This window comes from Arabidopsis thaliana, chromosome 5, assembly GCF_000001735.4.
Source record: "Arabidopsis thaliana chromosome 5, partial sequence".
NCBI lineage: Eukaryota > Viridiplantae > Streptophyta > Magnoliopsida > Brassicales > Brassicaceae > Arabidopsis > Arabidopsis thaliana.
Window position 1 is genome coordinate 25,261,898 of NC_003076.8, and position 13,842 is coordinate 25,275,739.

Genomic DNA, 13,842 nt, shown 5'->3' on the forward strand with positions numbered 1-13,842 from the left:
GATTATGCTTCAACTCAACCATATGTATGCGGAATTTGAATATTTCTACCATATATTTATCATTATAGCTCAGTGAAACAATGGAATGGATTACATATGCTTTCATAAAGGTTGAGATACCTATTTTTGCTCAATATCAAGATGTCAAACCTTATGCTTATCCAACGAAATTTGAAATAATATTCGACAAGAAAAGTATATTAAATAAGTTGTATTATTCTCCTTTAGTATAATTATAGAACATATTCCTCTACACTTTTGTGGGTCGTACCTCTATATTTTAAAGTTTAAATCATTTAGTATGGACCTGTTTTTTTTTTCTTTGTTAATGAATGGACGTAAATTGTTCGATCGATTATCTTCTTAACTTAAAAGATAACAAACTCAATCTAGTTAATAAGCGTTTAAGAGGATGGTTACAAAATCAAAACATAAACTCAACAACTTCATTAGCACGTCACGACTGTTCACCATTCTCTGTTTCTTCTTCATCATCATCTTTAGGACTTGCAGTTGTAGGCAGAGGAGGTAACAAATCCTTCACAAGCTCTAATATCCCATCAGTGTCGATTTCTCGATCATCCAGGTTCTCTATGATCTACAAGAGAGTCACAATCAACAAATGTTATAAACCATGAAGAAGAGAAATTAAATGCAGTGATAGAAATGGTAGTGTATAAGCTAGAAACAACAAACAAACCGGTAACAGTTCGACTATAGAAGAAGGCCGGAGATTGATGATATTGAGAATCTCAGCTTTAGCGAGTTTGAAATCTTTACACTTGTCTGCGAATTTGTTAATGCTCTCTCGTGTTTGAGTGGAAGCAGCAGTCTCCACCAAATAATCATAGACCTATAAAGATCATTCCAATTAGCAACAAAAGTGCACTCTTAAGACCAAATCAGAAGAGAGATATTGCAGGCAAGAGAACCTTGTATTCTGATCTAGCAATTGGAGCTATAACTCTTGTAGTATCTTTTGATGCACCTCTCGAGTTAAGAAAGTCAAGCACTTCGAAATTGGTCAGTGCTCCTGCATTTGCCTTGACTCTGCAACAACCACACCAAATTTTAACTACAAAAATAGAGAAGGAATCGAACAAAAACACAATGGAAGATGGATGATACATTTTCATCTCTTAGGTTGAGCAGAGAGACTTCAACCACAGGAAGCTTTTTCTTCAACCAAACGAAGTCGTTTTAACAATATGGGAAGAGAACAACACTAACGATGCTCCAAAATCAGAGTTTTTGCTCCTGAAAAATTCAATGGGAACATCAACATCAAGGAACAGATGATTCTCGTTCCCACAAATCATGATGCAATGGGAACATCAACATCAATAACGTTTCTAAATCGAAAATATTTAGGTCACGTTCAGTACTAAGCACCTTAATATGAATCAAAGCTTAAAGTGAAACCCTTGGATTCGATCAAAAATAATGACCAATTTAAGGGAAGAAAATAAGTACCTTCTCTTCTTTGACGGAAAGGATTAGTTCAAATACTAGAAGTAGCTCGCTGATTGACTCACAACACACAAAATATCAACGTCACGTAATTAAGATCAATTACTAGTTGGATTTGAGTATTACCAAAGCTACTAATTAAGATCAAACACATACATGAATCTGTAAAAGTAAAATCTAATACGAACCCAAACCCACCAAAATCTAACACCAACTCAAACCCACCAAAATCTAACACGAACCCACCAAAATCCGTCGATAAAAACGCCAACCCAGATCGCTATTTCGCTATGGTGACAAAAAAAAGAGTAGAATCAAAGAAAAAGAAGAACAAAAACTTCACCTTTAGGGATTGAAAAGTTAGGGTGGCTGCTCCTTCACCAAGCTCTGGAAGTTTCTGTTTATAGTCAGATCAATCCTTTGAATTCTTCAACTCTTATGGCTTCAGAGAAGTAATAAAAAAAAAAAAAAAGAGATCGAAGAAGAAGAGCGTTTGGGAGAAAGAAGAAGAAAGAAAGATAAAAAAAATGGAATAAAGAATAATTAAAAAAGTGTAATAGGGCCAACCCTATTTTAGCCCGTAACAATTTAAGTATAGCCCTATCTTAACCTAAAATCTTTTATTAGGGTTAGGGCTTATATCTTTTAACAGACTCGGGCCGGCCCTAAATTATAAGCCCATATTAACATCCCTAATTAGAGGAGCTCCTTCGAGGTATGATTCAGACGGAGATTGAGACCACGATTTGCTCCAGACGGTGGCGGTGAATGAATCGGTAGAACGACGTCGTTATTGTCAAAAGTAAAACCCTAGAGACCAAAAAATAAACTTAAGCTGGGCCTGTTTATCCCATAAAGAACATTTATGTGTTATTGCATCCACGGCCCTCTTCAGCTTGATGGGTTATAAGCCCAAATACATGTCCCAATGCTTGAATTGTTGTGTGTTTAGCGTTTGCTTAGTTATTTTTAAACTATGCCAAACGCTTGACTTGTTGTCTGTGCGTTTGCATTTACACTTTGCAAAAAATATGTTATAATTTCCGAAAAATATGATTTTAAAAAAAAACTTACATGTAACATAAATAGTTTGAAATCTTTCTAAGAAGTAACTTCATAAATAACTAAGGTGAAATAATCATAATCCTACTATATTATTTGGGAAGTACATTTTAAATGTAATCTTATTTTTTGTAAGTAATTACATAGGTATGCCATTAGAAATAAAATTTAAAGAGTAAATTAATTCATCTCTTTAAATATTAAAAAGTTAAATACTAATTTAATTAATTAAATTTAATTAAAAAACGAAATACATTATTAATTTTTTTAAAAAGTAACCAATTAAAATCAACAAATTAGATTTGATATCTAAATTATCATATTAATTTTTTATTAATTATTATAGTTCACCTCTTATCTTTATATGATTATATTTTTGCGAAAAAATAATATCATCGTTATAAAAAATAATTAGATTTTTTTCGCATATGCCATAATTTGAATTTTTAAAAACGAATATAAACTGTTCAAGACATGAAAAATACTATAACGGGTCAAAAATAGATTTAAGACAATTTTCTACTGAGTATTGGGTCATAATTTGCAAACTTTTATATATAATAAATAATTCTTAATATTTTAAAAATTACTACTTTCAAAAAAAAATCACGGGACGAGTAAAGAAATTACAGAACGGGTTTTATTTTGGAATAGAGTTATATGGTGGATGTATTTGAATCAATATTTATAAAAATTTAAAATATTATTAATATGATGTTTTAATAAGAGTTAAAACTTCAGTTTTTTAACAATTGTCTCATGGACTCGTGGTATAGCTTTCTTAATAACAATTGTAAACTGTAAAATATATATATATATATATTATTATAATACAATTTGCAAGTTTTAATATATATTACCTTTAAAAAATAAATCGTCCCGCGGTATACCGCGGGTTAAAATCTAGTTTTTTGTTTAAAATATATGTCAAAATTTTGTATGTTTAAGAAGAGTCTTGTAAACTTTTTGAAAATCAATTTTTATATATTGTATCATTTTTTATGCGGCGTCTCGATGAACGACAAATATACCAATACAAACCTAACTCTTATTTCTTAAGAATAAAAATCAATTCAGTTTTAAGCAAATTAAAGGAATTAGGACACATGATTCTTGCTTTGGAGAAAAAAGCACTTGAAACATGTAAGCTAAGCTAACTAACTGCCTTTTTTAAAAACCCCAATTTGGCAAGGCTCCTCTCATTGCCTTTAAAGCTCCTCATGCTTTCCACCCTTTCTTAAATCTCAAATTACATGTACTTATATTTTCTTACACATTTCAATATATATTTTGGTTTGTTATATAAACATCATCTTTTTGGTTTATTCAACATTTTTTTGCTTCTTCTTTTGTTTCTTTGTTTCTTTTTTTTTCTGCAGTCTTGCAAGAAATTTGTGAACCCATGGCAGGTACCAAACTCATTCTCTTATTTTGTTTTAATGTGAAATTCCTGAGTTACTATGAGCGTTATATATTCAATGAATCTTAATTAGAAGTCGTTAGTGCATCCAAATTCTTACAAATTATACACAAAAATAAAATAATAAATCACCAAAATCCCAGGCATCTTTTCCTCTTACGTATCTTTGATAAAGACAAATAGTTATTGATTATAGAGTTATATTTTAATGTAGTTTCGTATCCTGTGGAGGCTATTTTAAAGATTTAAGTAGTTACTTTTGAAAAGAAACCTTGTGAGTTTGTTCATTAGATAATAGAGACAAAAGATGAAAAATTCTTATAACTATGTGTTGTCGAATTGAAAATGGAATGTAGTAGAAGTAGTAGTAACGTGAAGAGAACAGCAGTTTTGTTGCAAACGCGTTTACTTAGACGCGTCGCTCTCGTATCTTGCACGCTCTTTTGGCTTCGTTTGCAACAGCTGTCTCTCTGTCACACATGAATCCTCTTCTTAACCTACGTAACCGACCTGTAGCCTCACCTGTTACATATGACAGAAAAATAACAAATTTAATTTATTTAGCTACTAGTTTCATCCGTAGCCAGTATCTATTAATGTATATGACTAAAATAAATCTAAAATTTTAATCATTGGAAACTCATTTTGGTGTTCAAAGAAATATTTAGTAACAAGTAAATCATAGTTAATCAGAATGTCAAGTTAAAATTAGAATCAGGAATATGACAGCATTTTTCTTTGACGACAAATGTAACAAAAATCCAAAAAACTGAAGAAAAAATAAACTGCCGACAGAATTTGTTCCCTCATAACTCACACATCTTTGTCTTTCGCTAATCGCTACAATCAATTTGATTAATTGGAAAAAGTTTTCTTTAACAAAGCCATGAAAGCCGCTATTTGATAGATTCTCAAAACAGGTGCAAAAGATTTGATTAATTGACTCGAGATGATGTATGATACACATATTTGGTGAATGCAATAGTCATTATATATCACATTTAAAGTATCAATTTTATTAAAGAAAAGATATGCGTAAATAGCATTGGCTGTTGTAGGACAAGAGACAAAAGTCACAACATTAGGCATCAAATCTTTTGGAATTACCAATAAGCAATTCCCTAGGTTGGTCCACTACTAATCGTATATTTTGGTTTATATAAAGATTTTTTTTCTTGTTTTTTTGGAGTTACCAATAAGCATTCCTGCCTTATTATGGCCCATTAAGAATTTTTGTTAATAGTTTGACAAAAAAAAAAAAAAAAAAAGAATTTTTGTTAATACTATAAATCCTACTTTGTTCTTACGAATATTTTATCGTATGCAACAAGCCATGCATTATCATCAACAAGAAAATCTAAACTAGTAAACCCCACCAGAAATGGCTACCGACTTATTTCCCAAGAAAACAAACTTATCCCAAACAGAAGAAATAGAACAATACGTTATATTTTCCAAAAGCTTAAGGGTAAACAATTTTTTAAAACATTATGATTCTTCCGTTTATTTCGCTATACAACTATAGTCTTCACGCTAATTACTCTAGCTTCATTTACTTCAACTGTTCCTCATCGACGTGACCCATTTTCACCAACTTACCGTCCAAGTTTCAAACTCAAAAACATTTGTTCTCAAACATATAAAATGTACAAATTTGCTTGACTGCATTTAATATCGAAACTCAGAAGAATGAGAAAAGGGGTCCTACACTGTGGTCTTTGCATGTAATCTCTGAAACCTCTTTAAAGTCTTTGGTTTTGGTTGTTAGTGGGTCCCACTTTTCACGCAGTCTCTGCCTTTGACCAAAAGTAACCTATCATTACATTTTTTTAATTTACACATATTAATAGGCCACAACAAAAGGTGTTCCTTCATTAATTTCTCATTTGTCATTGACACATCCAAATCTTTCAAAATCCAACGGTTCATGATTTCTTTAGAAAGCTCCCAAATAGTTCCTTTGCACATAATTAATTTTCTTTTTCACTTCAATTAAACTATTCAACAGATTTATTCCCTTTTTGAATGGTGGAACCATACAATAACTTGACTAAGCACAAACCACTTACAGTATGATTTATGTGCTCCTCCTCCCCACATGGTATACACATATGATATACGTAATATGTAGTGAAAGAGAAACGACACGTAAACAATGCATACGTCCCAATGTCTATTTGAGAGCGAATAGCTTTTGTATACTCTTTTTGGGTATTTGCAAAAAGATTGAGACTCAACACAGAGATGCCTTATGTATTTTATTTATTCACATGATCACATCTTTATAGATTCTCTATCCTTATATTCAACCATTCATTCACGTTTTTTAATTTTTTTTAAAAAATTACATTTTTTTAATTTACATTTTTAATAGGCCACAACAAAAGGTGTTCCTTCATTAATTTCTCATTTGTCATTGACACATCCAAATCTTTCAAAATCCAACGGTTCATGATTTCTTTAGAAAGCTCCCAAATAGTTCCTTTGCACATAATTAATTTTCTTTTTCACTTCAATTAAACTATTCAACAGATTTATTCCCTTTTTGAATGGTGGAACCATACAATAACTTGACTAAGCACAAACCACTTACAGTATGATTTATGTGCTCCTCCTCCCCACATGGTATACACATATGATATACGTAATATGTAGTGAAAGAGAAACGACACGTAAACAATGCATACGTCCCAATGTCTATTTGAGAGCGAATAGCTTTTGTATACTCTTTTTGGGTATTTGCAAAAAGATTGAGACTCAACACAGAGATGCCTTATGTATTTTATTTATTCACATGATCACATCTTTATAGATTCTCTATCCTTATATTCAACCATTCATTCACGTATACGTGTGTATATGTATTCTCATTTATATGCATCAATCTGAGTATATGCCAAAAAGAAAATTAAATAATTACCTTCCTTTAAGACATAAATCCTCACCCGATTGCCTCGAATCCATTACTTTTTTTTTTTTTAATACGTGGGATTTCAAATTCTTAATGTTAAAAATTCAGTGGTGAAAATATGCTACTACATTTTTAATATGCATTGTTTTTGTTTTGAACACCGTTACTTATTTTATTTACAGATTTAACTCTCTCTAAAAATACTTGTCTTTCCTAAAGCAAAGAAGCAAAGAATCGTGTCCTCTTACACAATCACAGGCTTTTTGCAATTTTTTTTTTTGCAAGTATCATTTCTTTTCTTGGCTTCGAATTCAGCTCCCTCTTCTTCTTCTTTATTCACTTTCTTTCCCCTTTTTCTTTTATTTCATTATAAATAAATCTGATCCGATACATATATGGTTCCTTCTTCTTTATGTGCAAGAACAACACATGGTTTAAAGCTTCGAATCTCTCCCTTTGCTTCGTCATATATCTAAATCACCCCACTCAAGATTTCAAATTCCCTATATCTTTGTTTTTATAAATTCTTTCTAATTTTATTGTCACATATAATTGAAGCCTAATAAATCACACCACACTGTCTTACTCTGTTTTTGTTTCTTCTCTACTCTGTTTTTTTTTTTTCCCTTCAACATTGAAGATAAACTTATCTTTTCTCTCTCAAAGACTGAAACTTTATCAAAATGGTCTCATCGTCTTCATCATTGTTATCTCCATCTTCATATACAGAGTTAAAAGATGCTTGGCATCCATCAACAACAGCGAACACAACAGAATCAAGCTACTGGTTTAATTGGAGGGTTATGATCTGCTGCATATGGATGGCTATAGCGACTGTGATCACAGCTTTTCTTATATTCAAATACGAAGGTTTTCGTCGGAAACGAAGTGACGTTGGTGAAGTTGACGGAGGAGAGAAAGAGTGGTCGGGAAATGTATATGAAGACGAGACATGGAGGCCTTGTCTTCGTAATATTCATCCAGCTTGGCTTCTTGCTTTCCGAGTTGTTGCCTTCTTCGTTCTTCTTGTTATGTTGATTGTTATCGGCCTTGTTGATGGACCTACCATCTTCTTCTACTACACACAGTATGCTTTCTCTCTTTCTTTTTAGATTTCATTTTTGGAAAAAATTGATACTTTTCTTGAATCGTTTAGTGGGGTGATTAAAGACTTTGTAGGTTCTTGATAATGTTATTTTGTTTTTGTTTTGGTTTAGGGTCTTAGAAACGTTTTGTATATAATTGAAGATTTTTGGAGGTTCAAAAGCATAGATTCAAGAGTGTGATATTCTTGGTTTAGAAAAAATTAAAACTTTTCTTGAATTTTGAATTGGGAAATTGAAGATTTTGCAGGTCCACTAGCATAGATAGTAGATACATTCTTGATTAAGAGTCAAATTCTCACATTCTTTGTTCAAGATTTCTGGTGGGTTTTAGAAACATTATTGAATCAAGTAGTGGGAGATTAAAGTTTTTTCAGCTTTACCAAGCATATAGGGGCAAGAATGTGACATTCTGATAATGATATAGGGTAGCAACTATTCTTTAATCCAATCTTTAGACTAGTTTCTCTCTAACTGTCTCTAATGTTTTTTTCCTTGTCTCTGTTGTTTTGATTTGCAGGTGGACTTTTGGTCTGATCACTCTCTATTTCGGAGTAATGTTCTGTCACAAAAACCTGGTTACTTTGCTTATTAACTTATTTGTGACATTACTCAAGTTTCTTACATTTTGATCTGGTATCTTTTAACAGTTAGGCTCGCTTCTTTCTTTGCACGGATGTTACCAATACAACAAAAGAGCAGCTGGCGATAGAGTAGATAGCATTGAAGCCATAGACTCAGAGAGAGCAAGATCCAAAGGAGCTGATAATACTATTCAACAGAGTCAATACTCTAGTAATCCAGCTGGTTTTTGGGGATATGTTTTCCAGATTATCTTTCAGGTAATCAAAATCAAAATTCATAATCATGCGCCATGATTATATCGAATTTTCGTGAGTTCTTAATTGGATATATATCGCGTAAAACAGATGAATGCAGGTGCAGTTTTGCTTACTGACTGTGTCTTCTGGTTCATCATTGTTCCTTTCCTTGAGATCCATGATTATAGCCTCAATGTTGTAAGTACTTTTATAAGCTATATAGATTATTTGATTCATTATATAAAAACATTTGATGATCAAAATATTGCAGCTGGTGATCAACATGCACTCTCTTAATGCGATTTTCTTGCTTGGTGATGCTGCATTGAATTCTCTGGTAATAGCTCAGATTCTAACAAATGAAACATAAATTCTTTAATAATTCTTTATTTGAACTATGAAATTTTCATTATTACAGAGCTTTCCATGCTTCAGAATTGCTTACTTCTTCTTCTGGACTATAGCTTATGTTATATTCCAATGGGCCCTCCACTCCTTAGTCCATATATGGTAAATTTCATACAAATTCTACTGATTAGTTTTCTCTATTGTAATCATTCTTAACTTTGACAGTGCTGTTTATTAATAGGTGGCCTTACCCATTCTTGGACTTATCATCACACTATGCTCCACTATGGTAACTTCAAAGTTTTATAGCATTTCTCAGCATCTCCTTTGTTTTATTGGAAATTTAGGCTGATGACATTGAAATGATGTGAAATTTGTTACAGGTACTTCTCAGTGGCAGTGATGCATTTGCCATGCTATGGAGCCTTTGCCTTATTGGTGAAGCTAAAACATCGGCTTCTACAGAGATGGTTTCCTGAGTCGTACCAGAGTCCTCGGTAGTAGCTTGCAAAGCAAGCGACCACGTTTGATTGGAAGTTTTTCTTAAGTAGAAAGAACGATTTTTGAATGATAGAGAATGAAAAAAAAGAGTGGAGCAACCAAACTCATCATGCTTATAAATATAATTAATTCTTTGCAGTATTTATTTAGCTTTTTGTTTACGAACGTGAATAAAAGGAAAAATGTGGATCGAAATTGAACATTAATACATTATCATCAGAACAGAGTTTGAAAACGCCTTTGTATAAAACCAGCACTAGTTTTATTTGGGCTTAAAAGTGGCCTAAGACCAAAACATTAGAAATTTGGGGTTGAAAGAGGCCCGACCTAAATCACATTCTTCTAGGGCTTTGTTCCGTTCCTCTCTTTCTTTATTTATTATTCTCTGCCTCTGCCTCTGCCTCTGCCTCTGCCTCTGTTCCGTTCCTCTGGTTGATGTTGTGAGGGTAAGACAGAACTAAGTCTGTTAAATCTACAGTGAGGGTTTTTTGTTTAAGATATGGACAAGATCAGTGGGTTTTCTGATGATGAATTGCTCGTGAAGATCTTATCGTTTCTTCCATTTAAATTTGCTATAACAACGAGTGTTTTGTCGAAGCAATGGAAGTTTCTTTGGATGCGGGTGCCAAAACTTGAGTACGATGAAGATAGCATGTATTCTTTCGAATATTCCTTCCGATATTTTTTACCTAAGGCTAAGGAGGTTGACAGCGAAACCTATTCTATAGTGTCCGAAAGCGGCCATAGGATGCGGTCTTTTATTGAGAAGAATCTGCCATTACATAGCTCTCCGGTCATAGAGAGCTTGCGTCTCAAGTTTTTCACTGAGGTATTTCAACCTGAAGATATCAAATTGTGGGTTGAAATTGCAGTTTCTCGTTGTGCTCAAGAGCTAAGCGTTGACTTTTTTCCCAAGGAAAAACACAATGCATTACTGCCGAGAAACTTGTATACATGCAAATCGCTTGTGACATTGAAATTAAGAAACAACATTCTCGTGGATGTTCCTCATGTTTTTTCCCTCCCTTCCTTGAAAATTTTGCACCTTGAACGTGTGACATACGGAGATGGAGAATCTCTTCAACGGCTTTTATCTAATTGCTCGGTTTTGGAAGATTTGGTTGTTGAACTAGATACAGGTGACAATGTGAGAAAGTTAGATGTTATCATCCCTTCATTGCTTAGTTTATCCTTTGGGATGTCTAGATACTGCGCTTATGAAGGGTATAGGATAGATACTCCTTCTTTGAAGTATTTCAAACTTACAGATTTAAGTAAAACTTTCTCCGGCTTGATTGAGAATATGCCGAAGCTGGAGGAGGCAAATATCACTGCTCGTCACAATTTCAAGAAGCTTCTTGAACTGGTCACATCTGTCAAGCGTCTTTCATTGAACATAGAAAACAACGATGCAGAGGTGATTTGAAATCCGTTGATAATCTTCAATCTCACTATATCTCTTAGATTACTAAAACCTTCCTTTGTACAGGCCCTAACTGCTATATATGGAGATGATATTGTCTTTAATGAGCTTGAGCATCTGAATTTTCATATTCATAATGCATATTGGTCTGAGTTACTATACTGGTTGCTCAAAGCTTCTCCTAAACTACAAAACTTGGAGTTCGATGTAAGTTTCTTCCATAGACTATTATTTTTGTTCAAATTCAGTACACCTTGCCCTTTCATCTAACTTTTCTTGTTTATTCCAAGGAACAATGTTCACGTGATGGTACTATGGGTACACTGGCGGTTTTCTGGAACCAACCGAATAGTGTTCCTCAATGTTTGTTGTCGACTCTTCAGACTTTCGAGTGGTCAGGTTACCCTGGCTCCGTACAAGGGAAAGATTTGGCGACATATATCTTGAGAAAGTCTCGCCAGTTAAAAATTGCAACAATTTCGATTGGATATGGGTTGGATCCACAACAAAAGCTTAAGATGGAGATGGATGTCAAATTTTCTTTCCGTGCTTCACCCACATGCAAACGCGTATTCTATTGAGCATTCATATCCTTATATATGAAAGATATATATATACCTTATTAATTTTGCAAAGGACATATTTGGATTTGTTCTATTACAGTTTGTGTTGCATTTAGTTTAGATGATTTTATGTGTTGCTCAAGTCATTAACAAAAAAATAATATACTTAAATAGTCCAAAGCAACTTCCTCTATTCCTCCATTCCTTGAAAACTGAGCTGAGTTCCTAAATGTTTGTTGAAGAGTCTTGGAACTCGAGTCGTCGTATTCCTCTACGGGTTATAGTTTTGCCTTCTTGTCCAAAGAACATTATTTGAAACGATGTTCCAGGTATTTCTCAGTTGCAGTGATGCATTCGCCTTGTTGGTGAGCTAAAACATCGGTTACTACAAAGATGGTTTCCTGAGTCTGACCAGAGTCCTCGGTAGTAGCTTGAAACGCAAGCAACCACGTTCAATTGGAAGTTTTGTTTAAGTAAGTAGAAATAATGATTGTTGAAAAGATACAGAATGAAAAAAGTTAGAACCGAACGACATCATATTATACATATTGCTTGAATATATGAAAATTTAAACAAGTAGAAGAATGGTGAAACCCAGCTTTCAGATGGTTAGAAAACAATGGGGAACCAGATTTCACATGGAGCAACGACTTAAAGCAAAACGAGTCAAGAAAAATAGTTTTTGGACATTATCTTACGAAAGCCGTTTTCACACGCATTAGCAGAGAATTGTTATACACATTCAATTACTACGGGGATAGTAAGTTTTAGACAGTAGCCGCTAAACAAAATATAGTTCGTGGTCGAAGCCTCAATGCCACCAAATCAAACAAAGTGTCCCGTTCAGCAATTAAACTCGAGAAAAAGTAAACAGAAACTCTATGGGTGGTCTTTTAAGATGATTGGAATATGCTTGCACTTTGACTTATCGAGTTCTTTCTTGAGTGCCTTGAGATCTTCATGATAGACCGGACACCGATCCACTCCACCGCCGCATGAGCAGTTTTTGAGGTTTGGCGATTTCTTGAGGCGTCGATTTTCCATGTCTTCGAGAATTAGCTCACGACGTTCCGCAAGAAGGTCCGGTAATATGCCGTCGATGAGACAAAACAAAAACAAACCGATGGCTGCAATGGCAAATACCAAATCCGCTGTATCCACTGTCAATGCCATTACTCCCCCTGATTCACAACAAATAAACTTCTAGCTAAGGAGATATCTAAGAAACTTGGACAAGATATGTATTAATATATATAACTAAGATTTGGATGACTTCGAATTTCTTCCGATGTGGTTCAGTTTTGGATTTAGTTTCCTGAATTTAATATACAAATACAATCCTATCCCCACTCTAATTAAACCTAAACCCTTATCAAATATTGCAAGAAATAAAATAACAACTGACCCCGAAAAAACATCACTCATGAATTTATTTATAATTTATCATCAAAGGTTTAATTATTGGGGATGGACTTGCACGTAATTCAATTGCGTACAATTAAATTAATAATGTTCTACTGCTCTATATAAGCCTAGCTAGCTATGCGTGGGACAATAACTAAAATTATGATACTTGTGAAAATCTATTAAGAAAAGTAAAAAAAAACAAATCATTAACCAAGAAACGTAGGAAAAAGTAATTATCAATTTACGATTTATTTGCGTACATATAAATTAAATTATGTAGATTAAATAGCTATAGAAACGAAAAAAGAAAGAAAAATCTTGACACGCAAGAACTTGGATGACTTCGAATTTCTTCTGATATAATACTGTTTGGACTCATTAAACGTAACCCTTTTCAAATTGCATACACAAGATAAATTTAGGTAAAAAGTATATTCCAAAAAACTTAAGTTAGCTAGTAAAAAAAAAAAAAAATTACAATCTCAGTTCATAACCAAAAGCAAAAGAAAAACATAAAAAATGATGTTTCCTACAATATTGAAAGCTAAATTATTTGGTTAATCTTTTAAGTTGAGAGAACATGGAACGAATACTGTCGCACTTCGAAAGACGTATAATATTGGAGAAAGCTCTTATATCTTCATGACAGATGCGGCAACAATGATCAATGTCTCCAAGTTCAATGTCTTCATCATCATCTTCTTCTTCTTCTTCTTTCCAATAATACACTGAAAAAGTATCGACAAAGATGTAGATATAGAAAGTAGCTGCGATGAAAAGAAAGTAACAGTTCACCAGGTCTTCTACTGTCGC

The 13,842-nt window shown here is 33.3% G+C and overlaps 3 protein-coding genes and 4 long non-coding RNA genes across 14 annotated transcripts; 4 read left to right on the forward strand and 3 right to left on the reverse strand.

The window, feature by feature from the left end:
- Nucleotides 1-264: 264 nt before the first annotated feature.
- Nucleotides 265-2,156, reverse strand: AT5G62950 (RNA polymerase II, Rpb4, core protein). Of its 7 annotated transcripts, NM_001345571.1 has the most exons (6): nt 1,814-2,004; nt 1,474-1,522; nt 1,129-1,257; nt 933-1,050; nt 701-853; nt 282-598 (listed from the first exon to the last, which is right to left on the reverse strand). In NM_001345571.1, the coding sequence occupies exons 3-6, from the start codon at nt 1,134-1,136 to the stop codon at nt 458-460; spliced, it is 420 nt and encodes a 139-aa protein (NP_001332448.1). In that variant the 5' UTR covers nt 1,137-1,257; nt 1,474-1,522; nt 1,814-2,004; the 3' UTR covers nt 282-457. The 7 variants fall into 7 exon arrangements, with proteins under 7 accessions (NP_001332449.1, NP_001332448.1, NP_001190602.1 ...); NM_001203673.2 differs by having other exon boundaries at nt 1,474-2,156; NM_125689.5 differs by lacking the exon at nt 1,474-1,522 and having other exon boundaries at nt 328-598; nt 1,814-2,156.
- Nucleotides 2,157-4,285: 2,129 nt separating this feature from the next.
- On the forward strand, nt 4,286-4,563 carry AT5G09095. The gene has a single exon (NR_143167.1). It is a non-coding gene; the product is annotated as an other RNA (long non-coding RNA).
- Nucleotides 4,564-7,052: 2,489 nt separating this feature from the next.
- On the forward strand, nt 7,053-9,926 carry AT5G62960 (UDP-N-acetylglucosamine-N-acetylmuramyl-pyrophosphoryl-undecaprenol N-acetylglucosamine protein). 2 transcript variants are annotated; one of them, NM_125690.3, is made up of 8 exons: nt 7,053-7,950; nt 8,487-8,520; nt 8,617-8,808; nt 8,896-8,985; nt 9,059-9,124; nt 9,206-9,297; nt 9,377-9,424; nt 9,519-9,871. In NM_125690.3, exons 1-8 carry the CDS (start codon nt 7,547-7,549, stop codon nt 9,634-9,636), a joined length of 1,044 nt encoding a protein of 347 aa, NP_201101.2. In that variant the 5' UTR covers nt 7,053-7,546; the 3' UTR covers nt 9,637-9,871. The 2 variants fall into 2 exon arrangements, with proteins under 2 accessions (NP_201101.2, NP_001331067.1); NM_001345572.1 differs by having other exon boundaries at nt 7,162-7,950; nt 9,377-9,926.
- A 209-nt stretch (nt 9,927-10,135) lies between these two features.
- On the forward strand, nt 10,136-11,640 carry AT5G62970 (Protein with RNI-like/FBD-like domain; the record flags this gene model as incomplete). The annotated part of the gene is made up of 3 exons (NM_125691.1): nt 10,136-11,053; nt 11,126-11,266; nt 11,350-11,640. 3 exons carry the CDS (start codon nt 10,136-10,138, stop codon nt 11,638-11,640), a joined length of 1,350 nt encoding a protein of 449 aa, NP_201102.1.
- A 371-nt stretch (nt 11,641-12,011) lies between these two features.
- Nucleotides 12,012-12,259, reverse strand: AT5G09100. The gene has a single exon (NR_143168.1). It is a non-coding gene; the product is annotated as an other RNA (long non-coding RNA).
- A 272-nt stretch (nt 12,260-12,531) lies between these two features.
- Nucleotides 12,532-13,049, forward strand: AT5G09105. The gene has a single exon (NR_143169.1). It is a non-coding gene; the product is annotated as an other RNA (long non-coding RNA).
- On the reverse strand, nt 12,569-12,808 carry AT5G09110. Its single transcript, NR_143170.1, has one exon. It is a non-coding gene; the product is annotated as an other RNA (long non-coding RNA).
- Nucleotides 13,050-13,842: the final 793 nt, after the last annotated feature.